Source organism: Ixodes scapularis, unplaced genomic scaffold, assembly GCF_016920785.2.
Source record: "Ixodes scapularis isolate PalLabHiFi unplaced genomic scaffold, ASM1692078v2 PGA_scaffold9__187_contigs__length_104089568, whole genome shotgun sequence".
Taxonomy (NCBI): domain Eukaryota; kingdom Metazoa; phylum Arthropoda; class Arachnida; order Ixodida; family Ixodidae; genus Ixodes; species Ixodes scapularis.
Window position 1 is genome coordinate 4,144,725 of NW_024609884.1, and position 24,049 is coordinate 4,168,773.

Here is a 24,049-nt window from a genome sequence, read left to right on the forward strand (position 1 = left end):
TCATAATAAGAAGGAGAATAATAAGAATAACAATAAAAGGTTTGGTGGCTCAGTAAGTTGGCGGCACCATAAAATAAGTCCAACGTATGCTAAAAAGCTATTTTTCTCAAATAATTGGTTAAACTCAGAAAATGTCAAATTATTAAATAATCCTAACCTTGTCAACCTTGTAGACAACTATACAAAAAGAAGGCAGAATCCAAGCCAATCCAAATACTCTTGAGCGATTGTAATTGTAATGGTGGTTGGTGCAGCGGACTGAGCGGACTAACAACTGTATTGCATATTATGTTCAGCCTGACTGATTCCGAGAAGTCTCTCGCCGTGCTGATCAAGCACCGAGCGTAGCCAGAGTAGCAGCATAACCAACAGCAGCCCGCCGCGAGGGCAAGAGCGTCCAAGTGCGAGCGAAACACCAAGCATGAACGACGATGTTTCGGACGATTCTAGCGATCTGGACGTTGGGGTTCCGCACACAATCAAATACTTTCCCCGCAATGTTCGCCAAAAGGGGCCGAGCAACCTGGCACTCAAGCGAGCTAACCTTATGTTCACCATGGAGAACGAACGGTACCGTACGAAGTGTCGAAAACTGGAGCGCTTCATGAAGGACCTGGTTCTCGAGAGCGCCGCTCTCTGCGACGAAGTTGCTCGAGTTCAGGAGTCAATCTTCGTCGCTAAGGAAGAACGCAGATTTCTTCTGAAAAAGTTCTACTACTACCACAATCAGCGCGATGCGTCGAGCGAGCCGCAAGTGGCTCGGACGACAGTCCCCCAGAGCGCGGCGGTGGGGCCCAGCAGCACGACGCCGCCGCTTAGCCTCGCTTCGACGCCGAGCTCGAGCGCGGTGCCAGAAGGTGCCGACAGGTCTGCGGCCAAGTCATCCAAGAAGCTTCTTAAGCGACGGAATACCAAGGATAGCAGAGTGAGTCCGGGCAGTGCGCAAGGCGCCCGTTGCTGTCCTTTCAAATTGATCTGGGCGTGTTTCCATAGAGCACCAAATAGATAAAAAATGAACACTCGTAAAGGGGTCGAGGACAAGCAAGGATACCTTATTTAGAGTTGAAAGCTGGTGACATTTGCATCTTAATTACGATTTACCAAGTGGCCCTCATATGAAACCCAAAAGTAACATGGCACTCACAACTATTTTCAAGTGTCCACAGCTCGCAGATGTACAGAAGACAGAATGTGGCCCCAACAACTTAAGCACGTCACATATTTTCATCTCTTGGGAAGCTTCTGTTGGAAATACTCTCTTAAAGGGGTTAGGACACAAAAACGGGAGGATTATTCTTGAAATGGAATGCTCATAGGCTACTTAGTACATAACAAAGCGATTTTTAGAGCTCTAGTAATTGCAATAATCAATTTACGAATTGCGATAATTTTCACCTGGCGACCAGGCTACACTGACCAAGTTAGTAGCACCATGGTGCCCATAAACCACGTGACCATGAATGCTCTCTCATTCTAAGCGCCCCCATGATCGCCCAAACTTGCCTCGCCGCGGTACGATTGAAATTGCTCATGCCACTCGGCAACCCCAAAGCTTTTCTCGCTCTCGTCCCTGGCCCTTTGAGCTTCTACCCTGCATGCGCCTGCGAGATTGCCACAGCGACGATGGCGAGGTCGTTCGTGACTCTGTCGCTAGAGCTGGTCGCCAGCGGTTTGCAGTCAAGATGACCAGCTTTCAACATCTCTTGATAACAGTCACTCTCATCACTGGTGCGATTAGTGTCGAAGACTTCAATGAATCGAGCGATGCCATAGATGTAATCTTCACGAACTACATGCTTAAAACACGAATGGTAAACGAGGAGGCTGAAGCTCGAGACGCTAAGAGAGCCAAGTCTGAGTGCGTGCAAGGGGACACTGCACTTTGGGCAGCTGACATCAACATCCCGACAACCACGGCGGCCTTTTCGAATGGGGCGGATCCGAGGGTCCCGCATGTAAATCTATTTATCCATGAAACTATTGTGCCTTTTTCAAAAGAAATTTAGCAGGAATATAGGAACATACAATGGGTCCTAGCAGTAGAGTTATCTCATATTTTATTTATCGCGTTTCCTAACCCCTTTAAAGGGATACTGTAACAAAATTTCTGTGCTTATTTCTTGGTCTATACGTGTTCAAGGGAGCAGTATTACGTCGGACACACTAATCTCTTGTTGAAAACGACATGAAAAGGAATTTTAAAACAAATTAAACGATTAGCAAAGGGCACCTGGTGGATGTTGCTAAAACCTTGTTTGTAGTGCCCGTCTAGGAATCTTTGACAGATAGTGACGATGCCTGTCTCGCCTAGAACTATACATGCCTTGAATTTGACGTCATCCCTTTCAGCTCTCAGGCCACCATGAGAGAAGAGGGGAAGGAGGAACTCCCCTCTCACCGGGACTTTCTTTTCTGTGTCCGAGACGTCGCTATTGTCCCTCTACAAGATTATAGAATATTAACCCGTCACTCAAAATTCATACAAAAGCAGCTTTGTGGTTAGTTGCGGTGGCCCGATCGCTGGCGTGCTTCATCCGCTTCGGTGGTTGGAACGGCTAAGACATTCTGTTGACGTCAGCCTCGCCGCAGCTTTGCACGTGCCAAGGCAGTTTATATCACGATTGCACCAGATGTCACGCGCTCTCCTCTGGCTGCTCTCCGAGCGCTTGCTAGAGTGGGCCGTTTATAACAAAAAATACAGCCACCAGGCTCGAAATACAAATGTGCGATTGTCATTTACGGATATTGTGGATCATATTCAGCCTATTTCTGAACACAACAGGTATATTTCAAATTTCGTTGAAGTATCACCTTTAAAATGCTAGAGGTTATAGCTAGTGCGGAAAAAGTAAGAAGAAAGTTACTTATTTCAGCGTCTCTAATAGACCTTTCCGGAAAATCCCACAAGGCCTCTCGTCAATCCCACATTGCGCCACGCGGCGCAGGAAATTATGGGGGTGTTTTGATGTTCGCTCTGGCCACCTTGTACGCTCCATACATCCTGAAAGTGGCTCAGTTCCTTCTCTCTCTCACCACTGCGAGTTGAGGACATAAAGAAAATCGAGCAAACACATGACAAAGCTGATAAGTACCCCGTCTTGGGATCGCCCTGCTTTCTTTCTTTTCTGAAATCCCAAAATGATAAAGAAACGTGATCCGCTCCCTCTATTTATGTGCGCTCTTTCACGCGCCATACATCGGATTGCAGAAGTGTGTCAAAAAGACGATGGGAGGTGCAGCGTATATCCGGAAGAGTCTGTTAGGATGGTTTGTCCTCTTTCGTGGCTCATGCCTTTTCTCGAAGCACGACTGCCATAACCATGCCTAGAGACGTCAAAACGCACGCTGAGAACAATGGGTCTGCCATACGTTCGTCCCCTTACAGTCGCGCAAGTCACGGGTCACTATTACCATCTTGGACAGGCCCATACGTCCCGATTGCGCCAAATGAAAGAGTTCCAAGATGAGACAAACCCGTAAAAGGCTGGGAAATTAAGATATGCAATTGCGGTACGCCTCGAATACTGAACTGCTCACTCTCGGACAATTTTGGTAAAATGTGCGGGCTGTTTCCACTTGCACTTTCCGCAGGAGGGCGCCGAAGAGGTGTTGGGAACCAAGCCGATGGCTGTTCCTCGGCCCAAGCGCAAGAAGCCCGCCGCGGACAAGAAGCTGGTGGCTCCCATCCCGCTAGACGCGTCGGGGCGTCCCATCTTCCCAATCACCCTGCCCGGCTGCAAGGTGCACAGCCTGGGCGAGATTGTGACCGACCGTGCGGGCTTCCACTCGGAGGAGAGCATCTACCCGGTGGGATACTGCAGCTCCCGCATCTACGCCAGCGTGCTCAACGTGCACACGAGCTGCATCTACACGTGCACCATCTTCGACGCAGGGACGGGCCCAAAGGTGACGGTGCGAGGGAGCGTCGAGCTCCCAAACCTCAGGCCGGTTTATGCCGAGGAATCCAAGGTCGAGGGTGCGGGACAATGTGAGACACCGAAAAAGCGTAACCATGTTGTGGCGTGCTTTCACTCTGTTCGACCTGCGCTCATTTTTGGGCTGCTTCCAAATTTGGGCACAAAGTGATCCGTAGGAATGAGAGATAAACATTTATAAAAAATTTCGTTTTATTAGGCCCGCTTCAGACGGGGCAATTTCGCCCAGCAACTTGACGTCACAACACGGGTCGCCCGCATTCACATGCAGCAACCAAATTGCTACGACTTGCCATCATCATCATGAAATTTGATTTTTTGTGCACTATTTAGACAAACAGCTACGCGCGAAAAACCTGTTTTTATATCTGTGAATGGTGTTGAGGTTACTAAGTCATATTTCTGAAAAGGTTTACTTTCAAAAACAATCTATTTCAAACCAGAACTAAGTCTTTAGCTGTCATCATCACCACCACGGGGGTGTCACATGAAAATATTGCGCCCCTGATTGGCTGCTGCCGCTTCAAACGTCTCCGAGTTGTCCGCATTGCTTGTCCGTTTCGAGCTGCACCCGATCTCAGCAATTTGTGTCGATCTAGGGAAAGCCGCCAGCAACCTCAAAATTGCTGGATAAAGTTGCCCCATCTGAAGCGGGTCTTAGGAGTTAGGAGCAGATTCAATTCACAATTCGAAAATAAAAAGATAAGTTGCATGACATTACTGGCCAATATTTGAGCAGCCAATAATGGGAGCAAAGCGACTGGCCGGTTAGCTGCAGGGTAGTAGCGTGCAGGCCATTCGAGGAAGGGAAACGACACAAACAATGGTTGCACCACTTTTTATTTTATTTCCTGCTTCTTATTTTAATTTGTTTTCTATTTGTATGTTGCGTTTCTGGTGCTTCTAATCCCGCCATAGTTGCACGTGTATGTCACCATGTCACAGCCTGGTATGACCGCAGACTGGTTGAGAAGCAGGATGTCTATGCTTACTTTTTGGCTTGCACTTTAGTTCCTAAACAGTGTAAGGGACACTACCAGAGATAACAGAATGTTGAAATTGATTGCAGGTCTCTCGAAGTACTCTTTATGCATTGAGGTTACCTTTAATGGACTTAAGCACCTTTCATTATTGTTTTCTAAGTCAGGAGTCTGCCAACCGCATAAACTTGAGCTGTGATACACTATTTGAACTCTGTCCAGTATTAATGCTGAATGCTGGCACTAGGGCTTTGTTGCCACAGTAAATGTTGCAGTAGATGTTGAAGAACAAATGCGGCAGAAAAATTGTGCCATCTGCTGATTTTGAGAGCTAACATATCACACCGCTTGTGCATGAGCATGGGAAAGGCTAGGAATAGTAGCAGAGAACGGAATGACATAGACGAGGAGAGACCTTTTTGGAGGAAGTCGGTGGCAGATTAGCTGAAGGATCTTAACAAACACCAGCTCTCGTCGCAGAGTTTTCCAATTCGACCTCCTTCCTAAATGCTGCGGTGGAGTTGGCTCAATCTTAGGATTACTGTTTGCTCATATTTTTATTGGAGCAAGTTATTGTGACACTACAAACTAGCCAGCCAAGTTTGTCTTAAAGGGACACTGACAGGGTATTTGTGCTCACCAAGGTTTTTACTTGTACATGACACATGAGAGCCCAGCTACCCAAAACACGATTTGGGGCTCAAAATTCATTTGTTTTTCTCCCGAAAACTGCCGATCGAGAACTGGTCAGTTTGAGTCGTGCTCACTTCCTTCTCCGTGGTCACGTGCTGTTCAGACACACGTACCAAATGCAATCAAAGTCGTGAGTCATCGAAGCCACACACTCAATATTAAAAATAGAAAGAAAAAAAATATGAAACCCAGTTTTTGTGGCTTCTAAAAAGCTGCAAATGCATTGAGTGAAAAAAAAAAAAGAAAAAAAGTTGCACAGAGTACTGGAAGTACATGTACTGCATAATGCTCAACATGGAATTGTATGGCTGGGGGCGCGGGCTAGACGGCTGGACAAAGCAGACTAAGCGATGGCGGCGGACGACGAGCATGGGACCTCTACTTCAGTCAGAGCTGTCGTTCGTGGTACCGGCGAAGCTGTCTAGCCTTGAAAGAGAACTTTTTTACCAATCAAAACAATTATGATTTATTCCGTACGACACGCCCGACCACTAAGCTGATTCGCACGAAGACATCGCCGAGTCGTCGTCCCTTCTCGTGGCTGATGACATTGCTTGTCTTATGAACACAAATTAGTAAGAGCTTAAAAAAAGCGAAAGCGTGAAGCACTTCGTGCTTGACATTTGCAAGTCCTTCATCTGCTTCGCACAAAAAAAAAAAAAAAAAACACGGTTGGGTGTAGCCATGTGACTTCCGACCAACTCTCTCCTCCGCTACATTTCTCCCTCTTTTCCAGACCACATTTCGCGGCCATTAACTCTGTGCTTATGTTTCGGTTTTGGTTTCGAGGAGTTGTGTTTTTCTACTTTATTAAAAATCTATCTGACTCTGTAGCAAGATATTGACTGTGTATAGTTTCCTGACAACATTTTAAAGGGGCGATGCAACAATTTTAACTTGGAAATAATTTGTAGTTTTAAATTCTTACATTGCTTATCCTACCAAAACAAATGGATAAACGACCTCATTTTTTTTTTCAAATATTGCAATCCTGTTGCGTGATAGCAACGAAAAGATCAGGAAGATTTCTCAGTTTGCAGCCGCAGGGTGGTGGCCATAGGAATTGTGACGCACAAGGGGTATAAATGAATAAGTGGGCAAGATGTGTCATTATGTGGTCAACCTAATGCTATAGACCTTTTCTGCAAGTGCGCCGCCATCTTGACTTAACGTCACTTCCAGTATGGGTGAAAACATTGTTTTGCCTTTGCCACGCAAACAGAAGGAATTGAGGATATAAGCGTAACTGTCACACTTTCTCGTTTTGCCTCCCCTTTATTTTTTTACTATTTGCAGGTTGAAACGTTGGATTATTTTTTCGTCGCCCATACCGGATACGCGTATTAGGTGGCTGGGGACGAGAGTACACAGAAAAGGTCTATATTTTATAAATATTGTCATTTCAACACAAGTAAATGCAGCAAAAACCAAATGTTGTCGACAAAGTTCTCTAAATTCAGTTTTAGTTTGGGATGTCGCGAACCACCCTAGGTGCAATTTCGGAAGGTTTCGATATTTGCGAAGCGAACTAAGGTTCAATTTTGAAAAATTTTGATATTTTCGTACCGACCGAGGTTCGAATTAGAAAAATTCGCAACTTTAGATCACAGTGGAGTTTCGAATTCGAAAAGTCCGAAGCTTTCACGGTTTCTAAAATTTAAAGTTTGAATATTTCAATTATTTTTTTTACTTGAGGTTTGATAAATTCGAAGATTTCGAACTTTTTAGCTTGAAATTCGAGGTATTCGAAAAATTTGAATTTCTTGGGATCTGAAGTTCGATAAATTCGAAGATTTCGAAATTCTTTAAAAATGAAATTCGAACGTTTCGAATTTTTATAGACATGAAGTTCGAACAATTCGAAGATTTCAAATTTCTTTCTGCATAAAGTTAGAAAAGTTCGAAGGTTTCAATTCTCTTTTAACGCTAAATAAAAAAATAAAAAAAACTTTGAAGATTTTGAATTTCTTTTAAGTCCAAGTTTTCAAAGTTCGAAGTCCGGTTTTCAAGTTCCTCCACAGTTTCAGTTTCAAATAACGTTTTCACGACTCACTGGTTTTCACGAAATCAAGTTTAGAAAAGTTAGGGTGTGATATCTAGACTTTGCGAAATTGGTCAGGCAATTAAATGAGATGACGAGAGTCCCGGATGTGCTGGAATATTTGCCAGTGCAGAGTGACGTGTGACCATAGATCAGTAATTGTGACCGCCAGCCCGGGGGGGGGGGGGGGGGGGGTCTTTAACCTGCATCACGCAGTAGTGATCACACGAACACACTGTTTTACGATACTGATCCAGTTCGAAACGGCCAGGGGCGAGCAGGAGGTTGAGGCTTAGAAAAACCTTGAAGCGACCTGGCAAACTACCTCCCCACCCCTTGCACGCTGGTAGTAATCCGATCGAACGCCGCCTGAGTGATGCTGGCGTATAGTAAATTAAGTTTGTAATTGTCCTGGAGGTTTATTTTTTGGGACGGAGGAATCGCCTCGCAAAAAGCACAGAAGCCGACACAACTCGAGGTCGAGGAGCATTCTACCATACAAGTGGCGTCGGAAGAGGAAAAACGGGGGGGGGGGGGCTTCAGCCCCCCTTCCCCCCCTTCCAGATATTTCGGACTGTTAAAGAAAACAATACAGGTAAAGAGGGCGTGGTCAAGCTTATTTTAATCTGAAATTATTTATGCATATGTATAGCTACTGTCGCTCTTCACTGCATAAAAGATCGCGTAGATGGTCATTGTTAGAAACTCGTTGTCAGAAGGCACTACTCGTCACATGCTTAGTGGTTCGGAAGTTCAAAGCTATGTCTTTTCGACCTAAATACCTGTGCCAATAGTTAAAAAAAAAAAAAACATATTAATAAATCTGGGGATAAAAAGCTGGAGAAAAAAAAACCATCAAGAATTCGCTGGAAGTGTTGTATTCTTGCATATTCAGAGGTTCAGAACTTCGAAACAAGTTTCTCCTACCAAAATGTGTACAGGCTAAAAATAACACGGCCCAAAAACGTAAAGTAAAAAAAAAAAAAAAAGTTTTTTTTTTTAATGACGTGTTGAACTTGAACAATTTTAGAAATCTTCTCCCATGAGTTAATTTATTCCTTAACGTGAAAAAACAATCAATACATTATTTTGTATTCTGCAAATGGCAGTGATATGTATTGTCCGTAGTGTTAATTTAAATGCGATACCTCAAACAACTTAGACGAAAATAAATACCAAGTTTAGGGCATAATTGCATGTAGATACATGTTTGGACATTTCTTCGAAACTCACCTTGAATAACAATAATCACATCATAAGACGACACTTGCCTAGGCTATACACAGATCATTCTTAAAAAGTTTAACATCTCTACCATAAATAGCTTCGGCTACAGCGTGCTTCAAATCTGGCAAAAATGATAATCATCAAAAACCCGCCGTCCTTCCTCGCCCCTTCGGGAATTTATTTCTTTAAAACTAAGCATGCCAGAACATTGAAATAAACGGCATTGTCTTTCGTAAGGAACGCAACACTGCATGTAAAAGTTCGAGAAAAAAAAATTACGAATGTACTTAACTACTTGAATTCAAATGAAACAGTCCGCCGGTCTTTCGAAGTTCGACGAACGTCGAACTTTTACCCTAAAAGTTAGAAGTTCGTCAAACTTCTGACTTTTCAGGATTCAAAAGTTCGAAACTTTTCGAAATCTCTTGATAACTATGTTCGAATATTCGAAAACTATTGAATTTCTTAGCATAGGAAATTCGAAAGTTCGAAAAGCTTCGAACTTTTTAGTGCAAGAAGTTCGAAAGTTAGAAAATCATCGAATTTTTTGGTCAGTGAAGTTCGGAAGTTCGACAAGCATTGAATTTTGCAGCGTGATAAGCTCGAAAAGGATAGAATTTTTTATCGTAATAAGTTTGATGATTCAAAAAGCGTCGAACTTCATAGCTTAACAGGTTCGAAAATTCGACTTCCGTCGAATTTTACGGTATAGAAAATTCGAAACCTTTCGAACCGCTTGATTCGATCATCGAAACTTCGGTTCGAAAAAAGTTTGCGGCATCCCTAGTTTTAGTGGTGTCATCTGCTTGAGGTGAAGAAACTATTTCTCCCTTGAGCCTCACCCTGTTATGCTACTATGTCTGTCAAACTTTCTTGTGGAAAGGCCAACTGTTTGCTCCTCTCCACATCGCTTAGACCATCCTTCAAGTACAGTCGGAGGCCACGTACGCTGGAGGCTCTAAAAGAGAACCCAACCGGAGTATCCCCCTTGCGCGTCAATGTGCACGTAACTTGAAAAACGGTGTACGAGTTGAGGTGGTTTTTGCGCATATGCAAATTTTTGTTTCAGTTCTTTAATTCAGACGTGACAGAGAACAACTACCACAATTATTGGACCTGAGTCTAAACATTGTTGCACGGCCCCTTTAAATCACCTGGCAAAAAAATAAAACAAATTTGGGGGGGGGGGGGGGGGGGGGGTCCCTATAACACATCAGACCGCGCTAAGAGCATGGTCAAACTTACGTTCTATAGGCATTTGCAAGTACGGCCTCTGGGCGCCGCCATCTTGCTGCCGGTGGGTAGATTGTCTGATAGTCAAGCATTGATGAGCCGTACCCACGGCCTTGCTTCACTATCGGACGATCTACCCACACCAGCGGCAAGATGGCGGCACCCAGAGACCGTACTTGCAAATGTCCATAGCCTGTGAGGGCAAAGCAGTATATTCAACTTAGTATGATTGTGTCTTTGGTTTGGTGCACTCTGGACACACAGTTGCTTTCCCGTTCATTTTTCAACTACCAGACCGGCGACTCGTGTGACCCGGGTGCCTTCTCTTCTTTCAGTTCGAGATTGTGGCCGAGGACTTGCCCGAGCGGCCCTTTGTGGGCAACAGCCCGGACGAGTGCTACGTGGCTCTGCTGCGTGCCGTGAACCGAGCGTGCGGCGCGGAGGTCATAGTGCCCGCCGCACGGGGGGCCGACTTCTTCGCCCTGCCACACCCCACCATCCAGAATCTCGTGCAGAGCTGTCCCGGAGCACGCAAGTGTCCAAACTATAGGTGCGAGTCCTGCTGTGGTCAACACACAAATTGTCTGTTTGCTCGCTGTTTTTTTTTTTTGCTTCCCTAACTGAAGAGCCATCGTTCGCAGTATTGAGTACCCTTTACCCCTGCCACGTTGTCTGAGAACTGTGACTGTGCATGGTGGACGGTCTGGAAATGTGACCGAAGGTCTGTGTAATATTTGCCACATTTAGTCTCGCGTGGCCAAAGAGACATTTATCTGATTGCATCTTTTGCCCAAATGTTACTGGGGGGCAGGGTTGTAAGGGTTACTTCAGAAATGTACCCCGAGTACAGTTGCAGTTACTCACGCAAAAATGGTTTGTAAGTTCCTGGTCCCTAATTAATCCTTGGCACAGTTAATTGTTGCGCTTGTATATTTGGTTCTTATCGAGTGAGCTACGACCTCTTGTAACCACTCGGGCCGAGAAAACACGCTGATGCCACTTATCGGGCATCCCCGGAACACCTCTGGTGTGCGTAACTTTCTTTATATTTTATGCATCACTCTTTCACCATGGGCCTAAAATCATTCTGATAGACAACCTCATTAAAGCGGACACGTCAAAAATAAAATGGGAGATAGCTAGGACCCATTGTGTGTTCCTATGTTTATGCTAAATTTGTTTTGAAAATGGTGCGATAGTTTGGTGGATAAATCAAGTCTACTATACTCTGGGATTCCCCCCTTTCGGAAAGGCTGCCATGTTTGGTGGGTTGGTGACGTCGCTCGCTTAACGCACGGTGTCCCTTTACACGCACTCGCAGAGTTGGCTCTCTCGGTGTCATGCGCTTCAACTTCCCCAATTACCGCCCGTTTGGAGCATGCAGTTTCGAGACTGCTTCGTCGCAGTTTTGGACACTGATCGCAGCAGCGATGAGAGTCATTGTTATCGAGAGATGTTGGAAGCTGGCCATTTTGACTTGGACCCGCTGGCGACCAGCTCTGGCAATGACGATGAGATTGTCATGGACTGACTTGCCGTCGTCCGCGACGATCTCGCACATGCATGAAGGGTGCAAGGGCAAGGCATGAAGGGTGCAAGGGCAAGGCAGCGAGAGTAGCGTTAAAGTGGCCGAGTATCGCGAGAGTGTGCGATCATACCGTGGTGAGGCGAGCTTGGGCACTCCTAGAATGAGAGAGCGTTCATGATCGCATGGTTTATGGGCACCATAGGTGTGACTAACTTGGGCAGTGTAGCCTGGCCACTAGATGCAAATGGTCAACATTCATAAATTGATTAGTGCAATTACTAGAATTCTAAAAATCACAAAACTTGGTGTATATACAAGTAGCCTATGAGCATTCCATTTCAAGAATACTCTATGCGTCTAAGTTTCGTGTCTTAATCGCTTAAAAGTGCTTTCAGTGTGCGTCATGTACACTAATGCTTCAATTCCATTTTGGGCGGTCCACAAAAATTGATTTATCAATGTATCGCCCCGGGATTTATTTCAGAGGTGCGGCTAGGTGGTGCACGCATGGAGTTAAAATATAAATAAATCAGCTTACTTCGTTAAAAAGAAAAAAAAAACTTTTGTGCTTTTTGTTGTGGCATTTGCAGACGACGTCATGACTGGGCTCGCCTAGTTAAATCTGCCACCAACAGATGTGGGAAGCGTCGAGCGCCGACAGAGATGCGCGCCGCGGCATAGTGAAAAGTTTATGAAGATCATCTGCTAAGCTCGGCGCCGGCGCGGTCGACGCTTCCAACGTCTGTCGGCGGCAGATTTAACTAGGCGAGCCCGGTCATGACAACATCTGTGAATGCCGCGGCAGATAGCTCAAAACAGGTTTTTCTTTTTTTTCTTTTTTGAACAAGGTAAGCTCATCCGCTGATATTTTAACTTCTATGCTTGCACCACCTAGCCGCCGCACCTCTGTAGCAAATCCCAGCGCAATACGTTGAAAAGCCGATTTTCGCAGACTGTCCAGAGTGGGATGGAAACATTAGTGTACATGCTGTAGGTGAGGATCGGAAGAATTTAAGCGCTACACTGGTGCCACCTCGTTTCAACCCCACAGAATGTGTCGAAACTCAAGGAGTCGTAGCACAATCAGTGACTGTCAAACGCAAGTGCGTGAGCTAGCCTTTACTATTCACTTCTCAAATCTGTTTTTAAGTAAATAATGAGTTTGAAACAATTTTATGACAATTATTAGGTTGCTGATGTCCTCGTAAAATTTTAACCAGGGTGTCAAACTGGTCATTATTCCGGTTTGGTTTGGGCCCGGATTCAGTAACTTTTTATTTTGTTTCTTTTCAATTCCAGTTCAGTCATACCCTACATGCAAAATGTATGTTTGGTTACCGGTTCAACCAAGCATGAACTGGTCCAAACTGGTTTCTAACTCTACCTTAGACCGTGGCCATCCACATGTTTCCTGTGGCTTTTGTGGAGCATGCAGACGCAAAGATGGAGTGTAGCAGTTTCACCACACCAAATTACCATCACAGATTGAGAAAGAAATGTATAATGGTTTGCTCAACATATGCAAACTATGCTGGATCATCTCGCATACCGTGCACACTTACTGCGCATGCCAGTGCTGCTCACATCAATACAATGTACAATGTAAAAAAGCTTGCACCATGAGCTTATTCATTTGAAGCATTGAATCAAACAGCTTAGAAAGTCATCTAAAAAGTATCCCATTGCAGACTTCAGAACTACAGACCACAAAACTGAGTATTTGAAACAATCGAGTGGGCTTAAATTAAAAATTAAAGAAGCTACAAGAATGTGACCCTTTGCAAGTTTGTGAAAGCATCCCCCAAAAACTTCTGGAACCATGTTAATCCCAGAGAGGCAAAAACAGCTAGTCTGAGTCCCTGGGAGAAACAGAGAATGGCAGATGGAATCAGTAGCTACTTACTGCTGAGAATGACATAATAACTCCCTTTCTATCTCCAAATTACAACACCACTGAAGGGCTAAGAAGTCTTAGTCACTGAGCCAGGCATTCTTGCACTACTGCTTGAACTAGAAAAAGCGACAGTCCCAAGGAAATCCCAAATATGTTCCTAAAACGGTATTTCAAATGACTTTGTAGCTATTTAGTGCTGGTTTTCAACAGGTCTCACAGCTGTTCTTCGGTGCCAGCTGAGTCGAAAATGGCAAAAGTTGTACCCATTCACAAATCTGGCAAGCACACCCCAGCCTCAAATTACAGACCCATATCTCTTACATGCTGTAAATTCCTCGAACATATACTTAAATTCGTGACGGTATTTATTGAGACACAATATTTTATGTGCGCAGCAGCACGGCTTGGGTCAATAGTGGATTATTAACTGTCACACAGCTGGTCGAGACTCTCAGACCAGTCGAAAGCTTTTGACCGTGTTTCACACATCAAACTTCTTAAAAAACTGACACACATTATGGGTGATAGTCCTATAATATCTTGGATTGTGGACTGCTTAAGAAATCGGTTTCGATTTGTATATGATGAAGTACACGCCTCTCGACCTTTTAAGCTACTGTCTGGTATCCCGTAAGGTTCTCTTTTGGCACCACTTTTATTTTTGCCCTATATAAATGACATTGTCAACGACATCAATACTAATATAGAACTTTTTCCCAACGATCGTATTATATAACACAAGATAACAAGTGAAGCTAACCAAATTCTACTAAATGAATCTCTAAAGAGGGTAGCCGGCTGGTGTGATAACTGGCAAATGGCTCTAAGTTCAAACAAAACTGTTTCTGTTTGTAACAAGAAAAAAAAAGAATATTCTTGAGTGTACATGCAGTGTTAATGACTTGCGCAGGTTAAAAGGACAATGAAGGCAATTTCGGATATTTTTTTAGCGATTGAACTGGGTTCTAGGCACATCCCAGGCTACGTTGCCCAAATTTCAGCCGAAACCGGCGCAACCGAAAGATAGCGCACTTCCAGTAATCGCAAGGCCCTGGCCAATGCTGACCTCGGCAGTGTTACTTGACCACAGCGGGAGATAAGTGAACATTGCTGACTGGCAAGTACAGTCTTTGGTTCATCGCCCCTTCCTGCGATCGTAAGTTTCGAGGGTCACAAAATCTAAAACTAGCATTTTTTCAACTTTTTTTTATAGCATACCGAAAGTTAGCCTACCCCTTAGTTTCATCCGATTTGCTATAGATTTTAGGCCTGATAGCCAAAATCAACTAGTAGCTGAAATATTTTACAAAAATAAAAATTTTTCGTTAAGTCACTGAATTTTCTATTTACGCTGGCCGCGAGAGTTGGAGGAGGCAACTCTCTACCGGCAGCTATGAAAACCCCAAATATTTCCTGCCCGTGTATGTCACCAGCAAGAAGGCAGACGGGCGTCGCGGCTTCCTGGGTCGCTCGTCCGCGGCAGTAGAGCCTGGGTCGCTCCCCTGCAGCAGTGGAGGCAAGCCACGTCAAGGTGCTTTTGTGCGAGCTGTGTGGCGAGAGAACTAGTCTCGCGTGAAAGGTTCTCGCCTATCCTCGGAGTACTTTACAGCCACATGCTAAGAGTTGGGTATCCTACAGTTGGAACAGCTGGAAGAGCGGCAAGCGCAGACTCAAGCTGGCTCTGTAACACTACGACTTCCGTCCAAAGGAGAGCACTAATAGAATCAAGAAAAATAGTGTCCAAGAAAAATAGTGTCTAGTCGACATTTGGCGCAGTCACATTTGTTGTTCGCAATTGCTTCAGTGATTTTTACAGCGGAGCTGTTAAGGGCTAGGTTCCTCAGGATCGTGTCCAGTACAAAAGAAATGTCGCCACAAACCTACACAAACCTCTGGACAGCTACCACCATCTATAAGTGACCATCCATCTATAGGCGATGGCGGCAACCAGTGTGGTTGCCGCCATCGCTCATAGATGGCGGCAACCTTTCCAGCTATCATAGAAGAATGAATAGTTGGGCAAATTGATGGGAGCACATGGTAGGAAAGAGCGCACAAAACAGACGAGAACAAAGAAGAAACACACGTGACGAGTGCAGCGCACGTCATGTGTGTTTCTTTTTCGTCCTCGTCTGTTTTGCGCCCTGTTTGCTACGCTCTCATCAGCTTCGGTTTGGACTCACGATGGGTCAACCACGTGCCCTTTCTTCGGCGAAAGAAGACCGGTTGCGGAAGGAGCGGCGACGTACGGAGCAGCGCGAATGGGTCCACAACCGCTGCGTGCTTCGAGCGCTTCAGATTCCCTTGCGAAAAAAGAGCAGATTGCTCACCTGGAAAGCCACCGCCGAGAACAGAAGCTACAGCTCCGCTGCTCTTCCTTCTTCACGAGAGTGGAAAGGCTGAAAGTATTTTTATTTTTTGTAGCGTAAGCTACACTGGCTAAGGTTGAGCAGTTTCGCGTGGCTCCTGGAGAGCCATGCTGCACATGCGCGAGGAGCAGTGACGGAACGGGCGGGACTGGTATGGCGCCTAGGTCAGTCCCCGATGCACGCGCCGCGCGCATGCACCCACTTGAGATCATGGCTCGCGCTGTCCGGTTGTTCTGGGCGGCAGCTTGGTTGCTTAATACATAACAACACGGCACACAGCTGGCCAAACCAACGATGGGCATCTGGCATGCCCCAGCGGAGGACTGAGGCTTAATTTGGACCACCTGGGGATCTTTTGACGTGCAACCGAAAGCTCGGTTACACGGCGCCTCCTCTGCAATAAGGAGAGCGGAGAAGCTTAACTTATCGGATCCCGAAGTGGTCACATAATGTGTATACCGTGTGTGTGTCATTGAAGCAGATGTAAGCATGATAATCAAGCTAATCTTAGACAACCAGGAAAGCTAAGAATAAAGTTTACGCTACGTATATCCTGGCATAGCCAAGCTAATCCACTGCAATTTTTTTGCATCACTTTAGTTGAGTAATTTATTCATCAGCTTTGGACAGCAGAAGCCATCACATCTAGCTATTGTGTAAGTTCCAATCGCGCGGCGATCCGTTGTAAAGGAGATGTGAATCGTCTAAACAAAGTTCAAGTCTCGGTTTAGACACAACTTTCGACACACTGCTATTCGTGTCTGGTATTACAGTGTTTTAGGTAACATTATTATACGATAGAGCCGTTGCCTGGTATGTTTTTCAAATGGTGGGCGTGCATTTTTTCTCGCGGAGAAGGTGGTGAAAACGTCTATGGTATTCTATTGCAGAAAAATATTAAATAGGGTTGAAAAGGTTTTAGAACTCTCAAAATCTAAATGTCAATGAGGGGAGGCATGTAAATTTATTAATGTTGGAGGCTGTGCAAAATCAAAGATTAACTTTAAAATCTCGTATAGAATTACCCCTTTTCCGCTTGTGCACTCGGGAATGATTGTTCAAACACATTGCATTCTACACCAACAGCAAACAAAAATTATGCATGGCTGAAAAAACCCAGAGACTGTAGGTAAACGACACAACACTAAAAAGAGACTTTTTAGTGTTGTGTCGTTTACCCGCAGTCTCGGGGTTTTTTCAACCATGTGCAATGTACACCAGCTCGTTTGCGCCCTTACTTTTTGTTCAAAAATTATGGGTGCCAATTTTTCTTTGGGTGACTTTTTGTTGCCTTATTTTGAATTTTCATTTTTGTGATGCAATTCTGTACTTTGCGCACTATTGCTTCTTCAGGCAACTATCCTTCAATTGAAAAAGAATATTTTATTTTTGTATTTTATATGCCTGTCACTGCACCTTGATGTCTGGCTTGGTGGTTGCGGAGTTCTTTTAATTTTAATTTTAGCACAACCTTCCTGGCCTACATGAATGCGGTACATTTCATTCTATACACCATTTAAATGCTTAAATATTTGCAGTCCACATGTGTTAGGTCAGGGCTTAGCACGCGCATGTTTGTATATTCGGAAAGCGAGCAAAGTATGCGCCACACGGATGAACGCTGAAAACGACACCAACCAGAAGTGCTTTTCTGGACTGGTCTTTAGACATTTTGCTAAATTACCCCAGTACCAAACAGCATATGCACGCTACAAGATGAGTTACGTGCTGACGTCTGCAACAGTACCTTTTCTAAAGAAAATCTAAAACAAATGGCACGTTCCTTCAAGCAAGATGAGCGTGTGCGGCACCTCTACCCACATTCCGAGCATTCTATGTGGTGCTCGGGCAATTTGTCAAAAAATGTGTCGCGTGACTCTTTGATCTTTCTTTGCAAGTGTAATTGCATGCTTGTGGTAGCAGGAAAACAGATTTACACCAGTGATTTCACGAAACTAATGAGCCGCGGCTTGAGCGTACCAAGTTGCTGAAGCGTTTTTAAAAATCGCAGTTGCTTTCATTTTTTTATTTTTTTTCCCCTTAGAGTTTAGGTCATATTTTGTGCAAATGGAGATTATTTTCAACTTCAGATAGCAGGAACGCCCCTGTTTGCTTGCTGTTAGACGCGAGAAAGGCGGGCGCGAGCGTATCTGATTTCCGGCCGCGCGTCTTTCTTCCTGCCGGTGACGTCACGTTTGAATGGCGGGGAAAACTGGGGAAAAACTAAGGAGAATGAAGTTTTGGTTCTGGTGGCGAACAAAATCTCTTTTTTAATTAACTGGAGCAATGGTTTTCAACCGCTGATGTTTCGCGGACCCCTTGTGGATCGGCAGAGATGATGAAGGACCCCGTTCATGGTGAGGGGGAAGGGAAAAGTATAGGTCAAATATAATAATGATTTAATAAATGGATATAACTAAGGGCTATTGTGAAGTAGACTTCGCTCATTGATGTACACACGAAAAAACTTGTCTGAAAATGAAAAGTTTCTTCTCAATCTAAAAAAAATACAACTTTTATTGCCAGGCTTGACTGATGAAGCAGGGCTCCACAGACCCCCATTTGAGAACCACTGAACTGGAGTGAATCTGGGAGAATGAGATAGCATTTTGGAATCAAAAAGCCATGCACATTCAGATGATGCCTTTAAATTGGGTAGCTCAAAAACAATTGATGTTTTATCGCAAACACTACGCAAATTATGCGGTCATAGAGGCGCTTGGAAATAGAATTGGAGTACAATACTCGCATGCGAGGTCAGTCAGCCATTATGCACCATTCTCTCAATCTACCCGTTTCGAATGACTGAGTTGCTGGGTTGAAGACCAGGAAGACTGCAAAAAGCAGTTGAAAGATAATTTAAACAAAAAGGGAAAGGAAAAAAGAACCAACAAGAAAAAAGAAACTTGTCCCCAAGCGGCGCGGTGGCATCCAGTTACATTTCGTTTCACCTGGTGATGGACCATAGCATACGTTGCAAGCCCTCCCAGCCAATACAGCGCTGTGAACGTCGTGACTATGCGCCACCAAGGACTCGGAGGTTCACTTGCCCCGTGCGTCGCTGGACCCTCTCGAAGAAGGGTCACGTGACACTTTGGTGGCATTGGATTGGTTTCAACGGCTTAGAGCACCCTCGCAGTTCATCATAAGGTGAAACAGGAGTATAACGGGCAATTGGTGCCAAGTCGCACGTGCCCCCGTAACGCATCATTTGTGCCTCCTCGGAACCACTTTCAGTGTTAGTCATGGCGGAACAAACATGCGCGAACAGCCCGTCAATTTTTGTTTTATTATCTTAGCGTTTATGTCGTCGGTCTTCTTCCTTGTGGCAGCAACGAAGCAAACAAACAAAGAATAGCTCTTTCGCCTCTAGGTGTAGTCAGCTGGAGGACGTATGCCTCCAGCCTGACTCCCTGACGCCAAGTCGTGCTGCACATACCGTAAAATACCCAGCAAGTGCCCACTCAAAATTGAGAGATATTCGCGAAAAAATGGGGGATGGGTGCTTGTCCGGTCATCAATTTTACATATAGATGTACTGTGCGTATTTTCTCAGATCTTGGAAATTTGGATATGGGCGCTTAATGTGGAATGGGCGGATGCACGGTATTCTAAGGCAGGCGAGAAATTTATTTATTTGTTTAATTATCGATTGATTGTCTCCAGGTCCTTGCCATTTATTATGGCAACACCACGCCACCCACGTGAACTGGGTCGCTCGTTTGCTTTCTCGCTGGTGACGTGCACAGGTAATGCAGGTAATACCAGGACTGATGTATGCGGACGACGTAGGAGTCATGCCAGATAACCAGGATACATAACAGGAACTAGCTGGAATATGTAGGGAGGAAGAGGACACCTTGGGCATGAGGTTTAGTAGTGACAGGTCTGGAGTAATTCTGTTTAAGGACAAAAAGAGGGAACCCCTGAGGATACAAGACCATGTAGGAAAATGCAAATATCTGGGAGTCTCGCTAAAAGAAGGAAATTCTAAAGGAAGATGAGGAGAATTTAATTAGAAAAGGGAAAAGAAATTCATCTATTATGAAGCTCAAGGCACTATGGAACTATAATAGATATGAAGTGGTCCGAGGTACAGTCGACTCTCGTTAATTCAAAATCTCTTAATTCAAACTTTCGGATAATTCAAACTAACGTGCAGGTCCCATCCTATGCATCTCTATGGGAAGAAACTCCTGATAATTCAAACTTTGCTTTATTCAAACAAATTTTCGGCCCCCCTCGAGTTTGATTGAATTAATGAGAGTCGACTGTATATGGAGAGGAGTGATGGTACCAGGACTGTCTTTTGGCAATGCAGTACTGTGCATGAAATCAGAGGTTCAATCAGGATTAGAGATTCGGCAAAGAAGCGTAGGCAGATTGGTGCAGGGAGCACACGGAAAGACACCAAATGAGGGAGTGAATGGGGACATGGGCTGGTCGTCTTTAAAGAGCAGGGAGGCAATTAGTAAGTTGAAATTTGAGCAAAGGGTGTCTGAAATGGATGATATGCTGGGGGCACGGAAGGTATTCAAGTATTTATACATGAAAAGTTTAAACACAAAATGGACAGACTGAACCCGAAAGCTTACATTTAAATACCTTCACACTAGTGATGGGGCTGAGCATGCTACTTCAGTAAGAAAGGAAGTGAAAGGGGCACAAAGGAAAATTTGGGAGGGAAGAATGCTGGAAAAATCAGCACTAGCAATATAGACCGACACGCTGTTTACAAACGAGCCTTCCTGGTGTGGGCACCGCGCGTGCGCAGATACCGAATTCGCGTGAAGTGAATCATTTGCGCATGCGCAGTGCCGTCGACAGCGCCACCACAGCTTACTTTATGCTTACTTTATGTATGGTCATAAGACTTTGTCTGTCTCCCGAAATAAGAGTATAGGAAGTACAGTAATATATCGAGAGATGCCCCATCCCCGAAGGATAACTAGCAGCACTCAAAGGGGAAGTCATAAACCATGCAAAATATTGCTTTTAAATATTGACTGTGAGTAATCTTACCAATTTAATGCGACACACAATTCTGAATGTATCATGTTTAGGAAACGAAACAGCAATTATCCTGAAATAATCACACTTACCGACTTGCCGGCATAGATCCCTAGGTCATTCGGGTGGGAAGCTACGGGGGCTGGAAGGTGCACGGTAGAGACCGATTGTTCACGGGGCTGAAAATGATGGTGTTTCCTGAATCGTCGCTTCCTCAATACTGGGCTTTGGGCATTCTCGTGTTGATGCTCAATCCGTTGATTCCAAACCTCACCTTTTTTTTTTTCTTTTTAGAACAGCTAAGCATTGTATTTGACCGGTGCTTCAACAATGTCTTTGGTGATGTAACTTATTGTGCAGTTTTTAATTCAAGGAACGGTGAGACTCGGAAAAAATACATTGAAGGGAATGTGGGCAGTAGTAGTATGGAAGTGTTTATTTTCTAGATATGTAACCAAATTGTATTGCCTAGATGGGCCAGAAAGAAGCTTCTCAGGGAAAGGAGAAAGTGGGAATAGAGGATGAAACAAGAAAGAGAGAGAGAGAGAAAAACAAACTGCCTCTCTCTTTAGTCTATCTCGAAGGTGCTCTAAATGCATTGCCTTTAAACAGTAGGTCTTCTGTGATGTCATGATTCCAGATGACATTGTGGTGTCACCTGACAGCTCATTTTTTCGAGGCTACATGCAAGCACGGACACAAAAACCCTAAGAGCTGGCCCTTGAAATGCTATGCATTTAATATCTGCATGCAGTGCCAAGGCACAGCTGGGAACACCAGCTTGTTGCCGCTGGACACTCTGGACACGACCATAACGCACCCGAAGTTCCCTCAACTTGTTCCGTATCCAGTTGTAGTTGTCCCTTTTTAATACCAAGTGCTAGGGGCATGGTAAGACCGTGCTCTGAGAACGTGGTGTCTTGTTCTCAAAACACAGTTTCTTGAGGGTTCCAATTTCCAAAACGCTCCGGTCTGTGCGTGCCACTTCCTGATACGATTCTACCATTTAGAGGCCTCTTGTGCATGTGGCAGCCCTTCCTTATTTTGCAGAAGATTCTTGGAAAAGTACCGTCAGGAGTATAACTTACCCAACATTGTGCCTAAGAGGCAGTTCCATTTTGCAAAAAATTATGGTAGGTTTTTTTCGGAAGTACCTACAGTCAGTGACAGGTTAAGAACTCTGGATTTTAGTTGCATGTGCGACCAAGTGTTATCGAAGGCAGAAAGCTTGAACTTGAGGCAGAGCATCTACTAGCTCCTTCACCTGTCACCGGCTGTAGTTACCAGTTTTCAGTTTACTTGTACAGGTACCTTACAGCCCTGCCGAGGAAGGTACGAGTGATCAGAATCACGAGACGCGTCATTTCAAAGTGCGGTGGGCCGTGACTATGCATAACTTGCCCTTTAAAATGTGCCAGTTTTAAATTGCTTACATTTTTAGTTGCTACAGTTCAATTGCTATGCATGAACATCCATCTTATTGGGTCTCCATTTTCAAAGTGCAGTTACAGTGGTGGAAAAGAGTGCTTCAATGTGCAGTCATTATTTCTCTTTCACATTGTCGCTAAAGTGGATATACACAGGTTTGCAGTGACAGCATTGAGGTTGCTGGGGATATCCGAGACTAGTACCGCTATTATCATCAAGAGAAATGGTCAGAGGGTAACGTCAGTGCATGCTTGCTCCCCGACAGGTGGGTCCGGTTTGAAGTGTCTCGCAGCGCAAGTCTCCAGACAGAGCGCATTGATGGCGACCCATACCTGAGCTACACTGCTTTCCGACAGCTCTGCCTCCACCCGAGAGTGCCAGCTGTCGTGGCGCCCCAAGAAACGGGCATGCCGCTCAACATTCAGATCAAGCAGGAGCCCCTGGACATCACGTAGGCTGTGCTCGCAAATCGTTGGAGGTGCTTTCTATGATCCGCTGTGCGGTGGTGGCCGCTGAACACTGCGGGGTTTCTTTTGAATTCCTTTGTTGTGTTCCACTAGATTTTAAATAAAGAGAAAGAACTCAGCCAAAGCTTCATTAACTCTTGGTTTCTCTACAGAATGGATGCTTGGCTGTGCAACTTTTCGATTTACCTGCACCTGTAGGGCGGTGTACTTCCAGTTGTATCCCAATACACATAGCGGAAGTACACTGCCCTACACTTTTCTGCACCTACCACAATGTTTCATGAAAATTTATCCAATATAAAATCTGTTTCGACCAAAATTTTATGATGAACTGATATTGAATTGTCAGCACTTAAAAGGAAAAACATTTGCAGCTGTATTTTGTTATTTTTGCTAAGTAATTCAAGCACTAAGAAGCATCCTTCCAGAGTTCCAGTTTAGTCACACGTTCTGCACTTGTTGCCTGCAGCAGTAACTGTTTTGAAAGTGGCACTTTGCACATGCGTTTGGCAACGCCTTGTCATTTGAGTATGATGCATGTGCCTAAGTCCTCGGCATTTTTCTTGGTGCTTGGGTAATTTGGCAAAAAGTAGCAAGATACATACCACTTTTTCTCCCTTTCTACAGCCTTTTTTTTTTCCTGTCTGCAAAAGCTTTTGGAGTGTGGTCAAGTCTTTTCCAGGCATCACTTCTTCCTCCTCTCCTGCCACTTGAGTTCATTGTTTTGTCGTTGTTTCCGAACGATTTTGGCAACTGGCCAAATCTCGTAACTTCCACTCTACTTCCGCTGTGCACACCTACGAGAAATCCGAGCTTGTTTTTATAATAAGACAACAGTCTAGTCTTGTGCGAATAGTGGATCTTGAGTTTGAAGCGAATAGTGGTATTGGCCGAATATTTTCGATTCGAATATCGAATAGTTTTTCCACGCCTTTCACTACCATTGCATCATGCTTAGACGAAACCCCAGCTAAACCCGTCAAGGTTGTTCCACTTGTTCATTTATAAGCTAAGCTTAATCAGACTATATTTATGAACTGTGACCTCAGAAGGTCTGATGTCTTGGGATGGCAAGTAGACGACGGATTTTACATAATATGAATCCTATCAAGATGGCCAACTATACCCAATTGAGTGAATTTACAAATCTTGCTATATAAAATATTCGTTCTTTAATCTCGAGTTAAAAAAGAAAAAATTGCGCACGGTGAACGCAGGTTGTAAGGGCATTTCTACTTAACATG

At 44.5% G+C, this 24,049-nt stretch overlaps 1 protein-coding gene across 1 annotated transcript; it reads left to right on the forward strand.

The window, feature by feature from the left end:
• Window positions 1-211: 211 nt before the first annotated feature.
• On the forward strand, window positions 212-22,935 carry LOC8031239 (transforming growth factor beta regulator 1). Its single transcript, XM_040221220.2, has 4 exons — window positions 212-925; window positions 3,592-3,906; window positions 10,445-10,659; window positions 22,604-22,935. Exons 1-4 carry the CDS (start codon window positions 422-424, stop codon window positions 22,791-22,793), a joined length of 1,224 nt encoding a protein of 407 aa, XP_040077154.1. The 5' UTR covers window positions 212-421; the 3' UTR covers window positions 22,794-22,935.
• The last annotated feature ends 1,114 nt before the right edge of the window (window positions 22,936-24,049 follow it).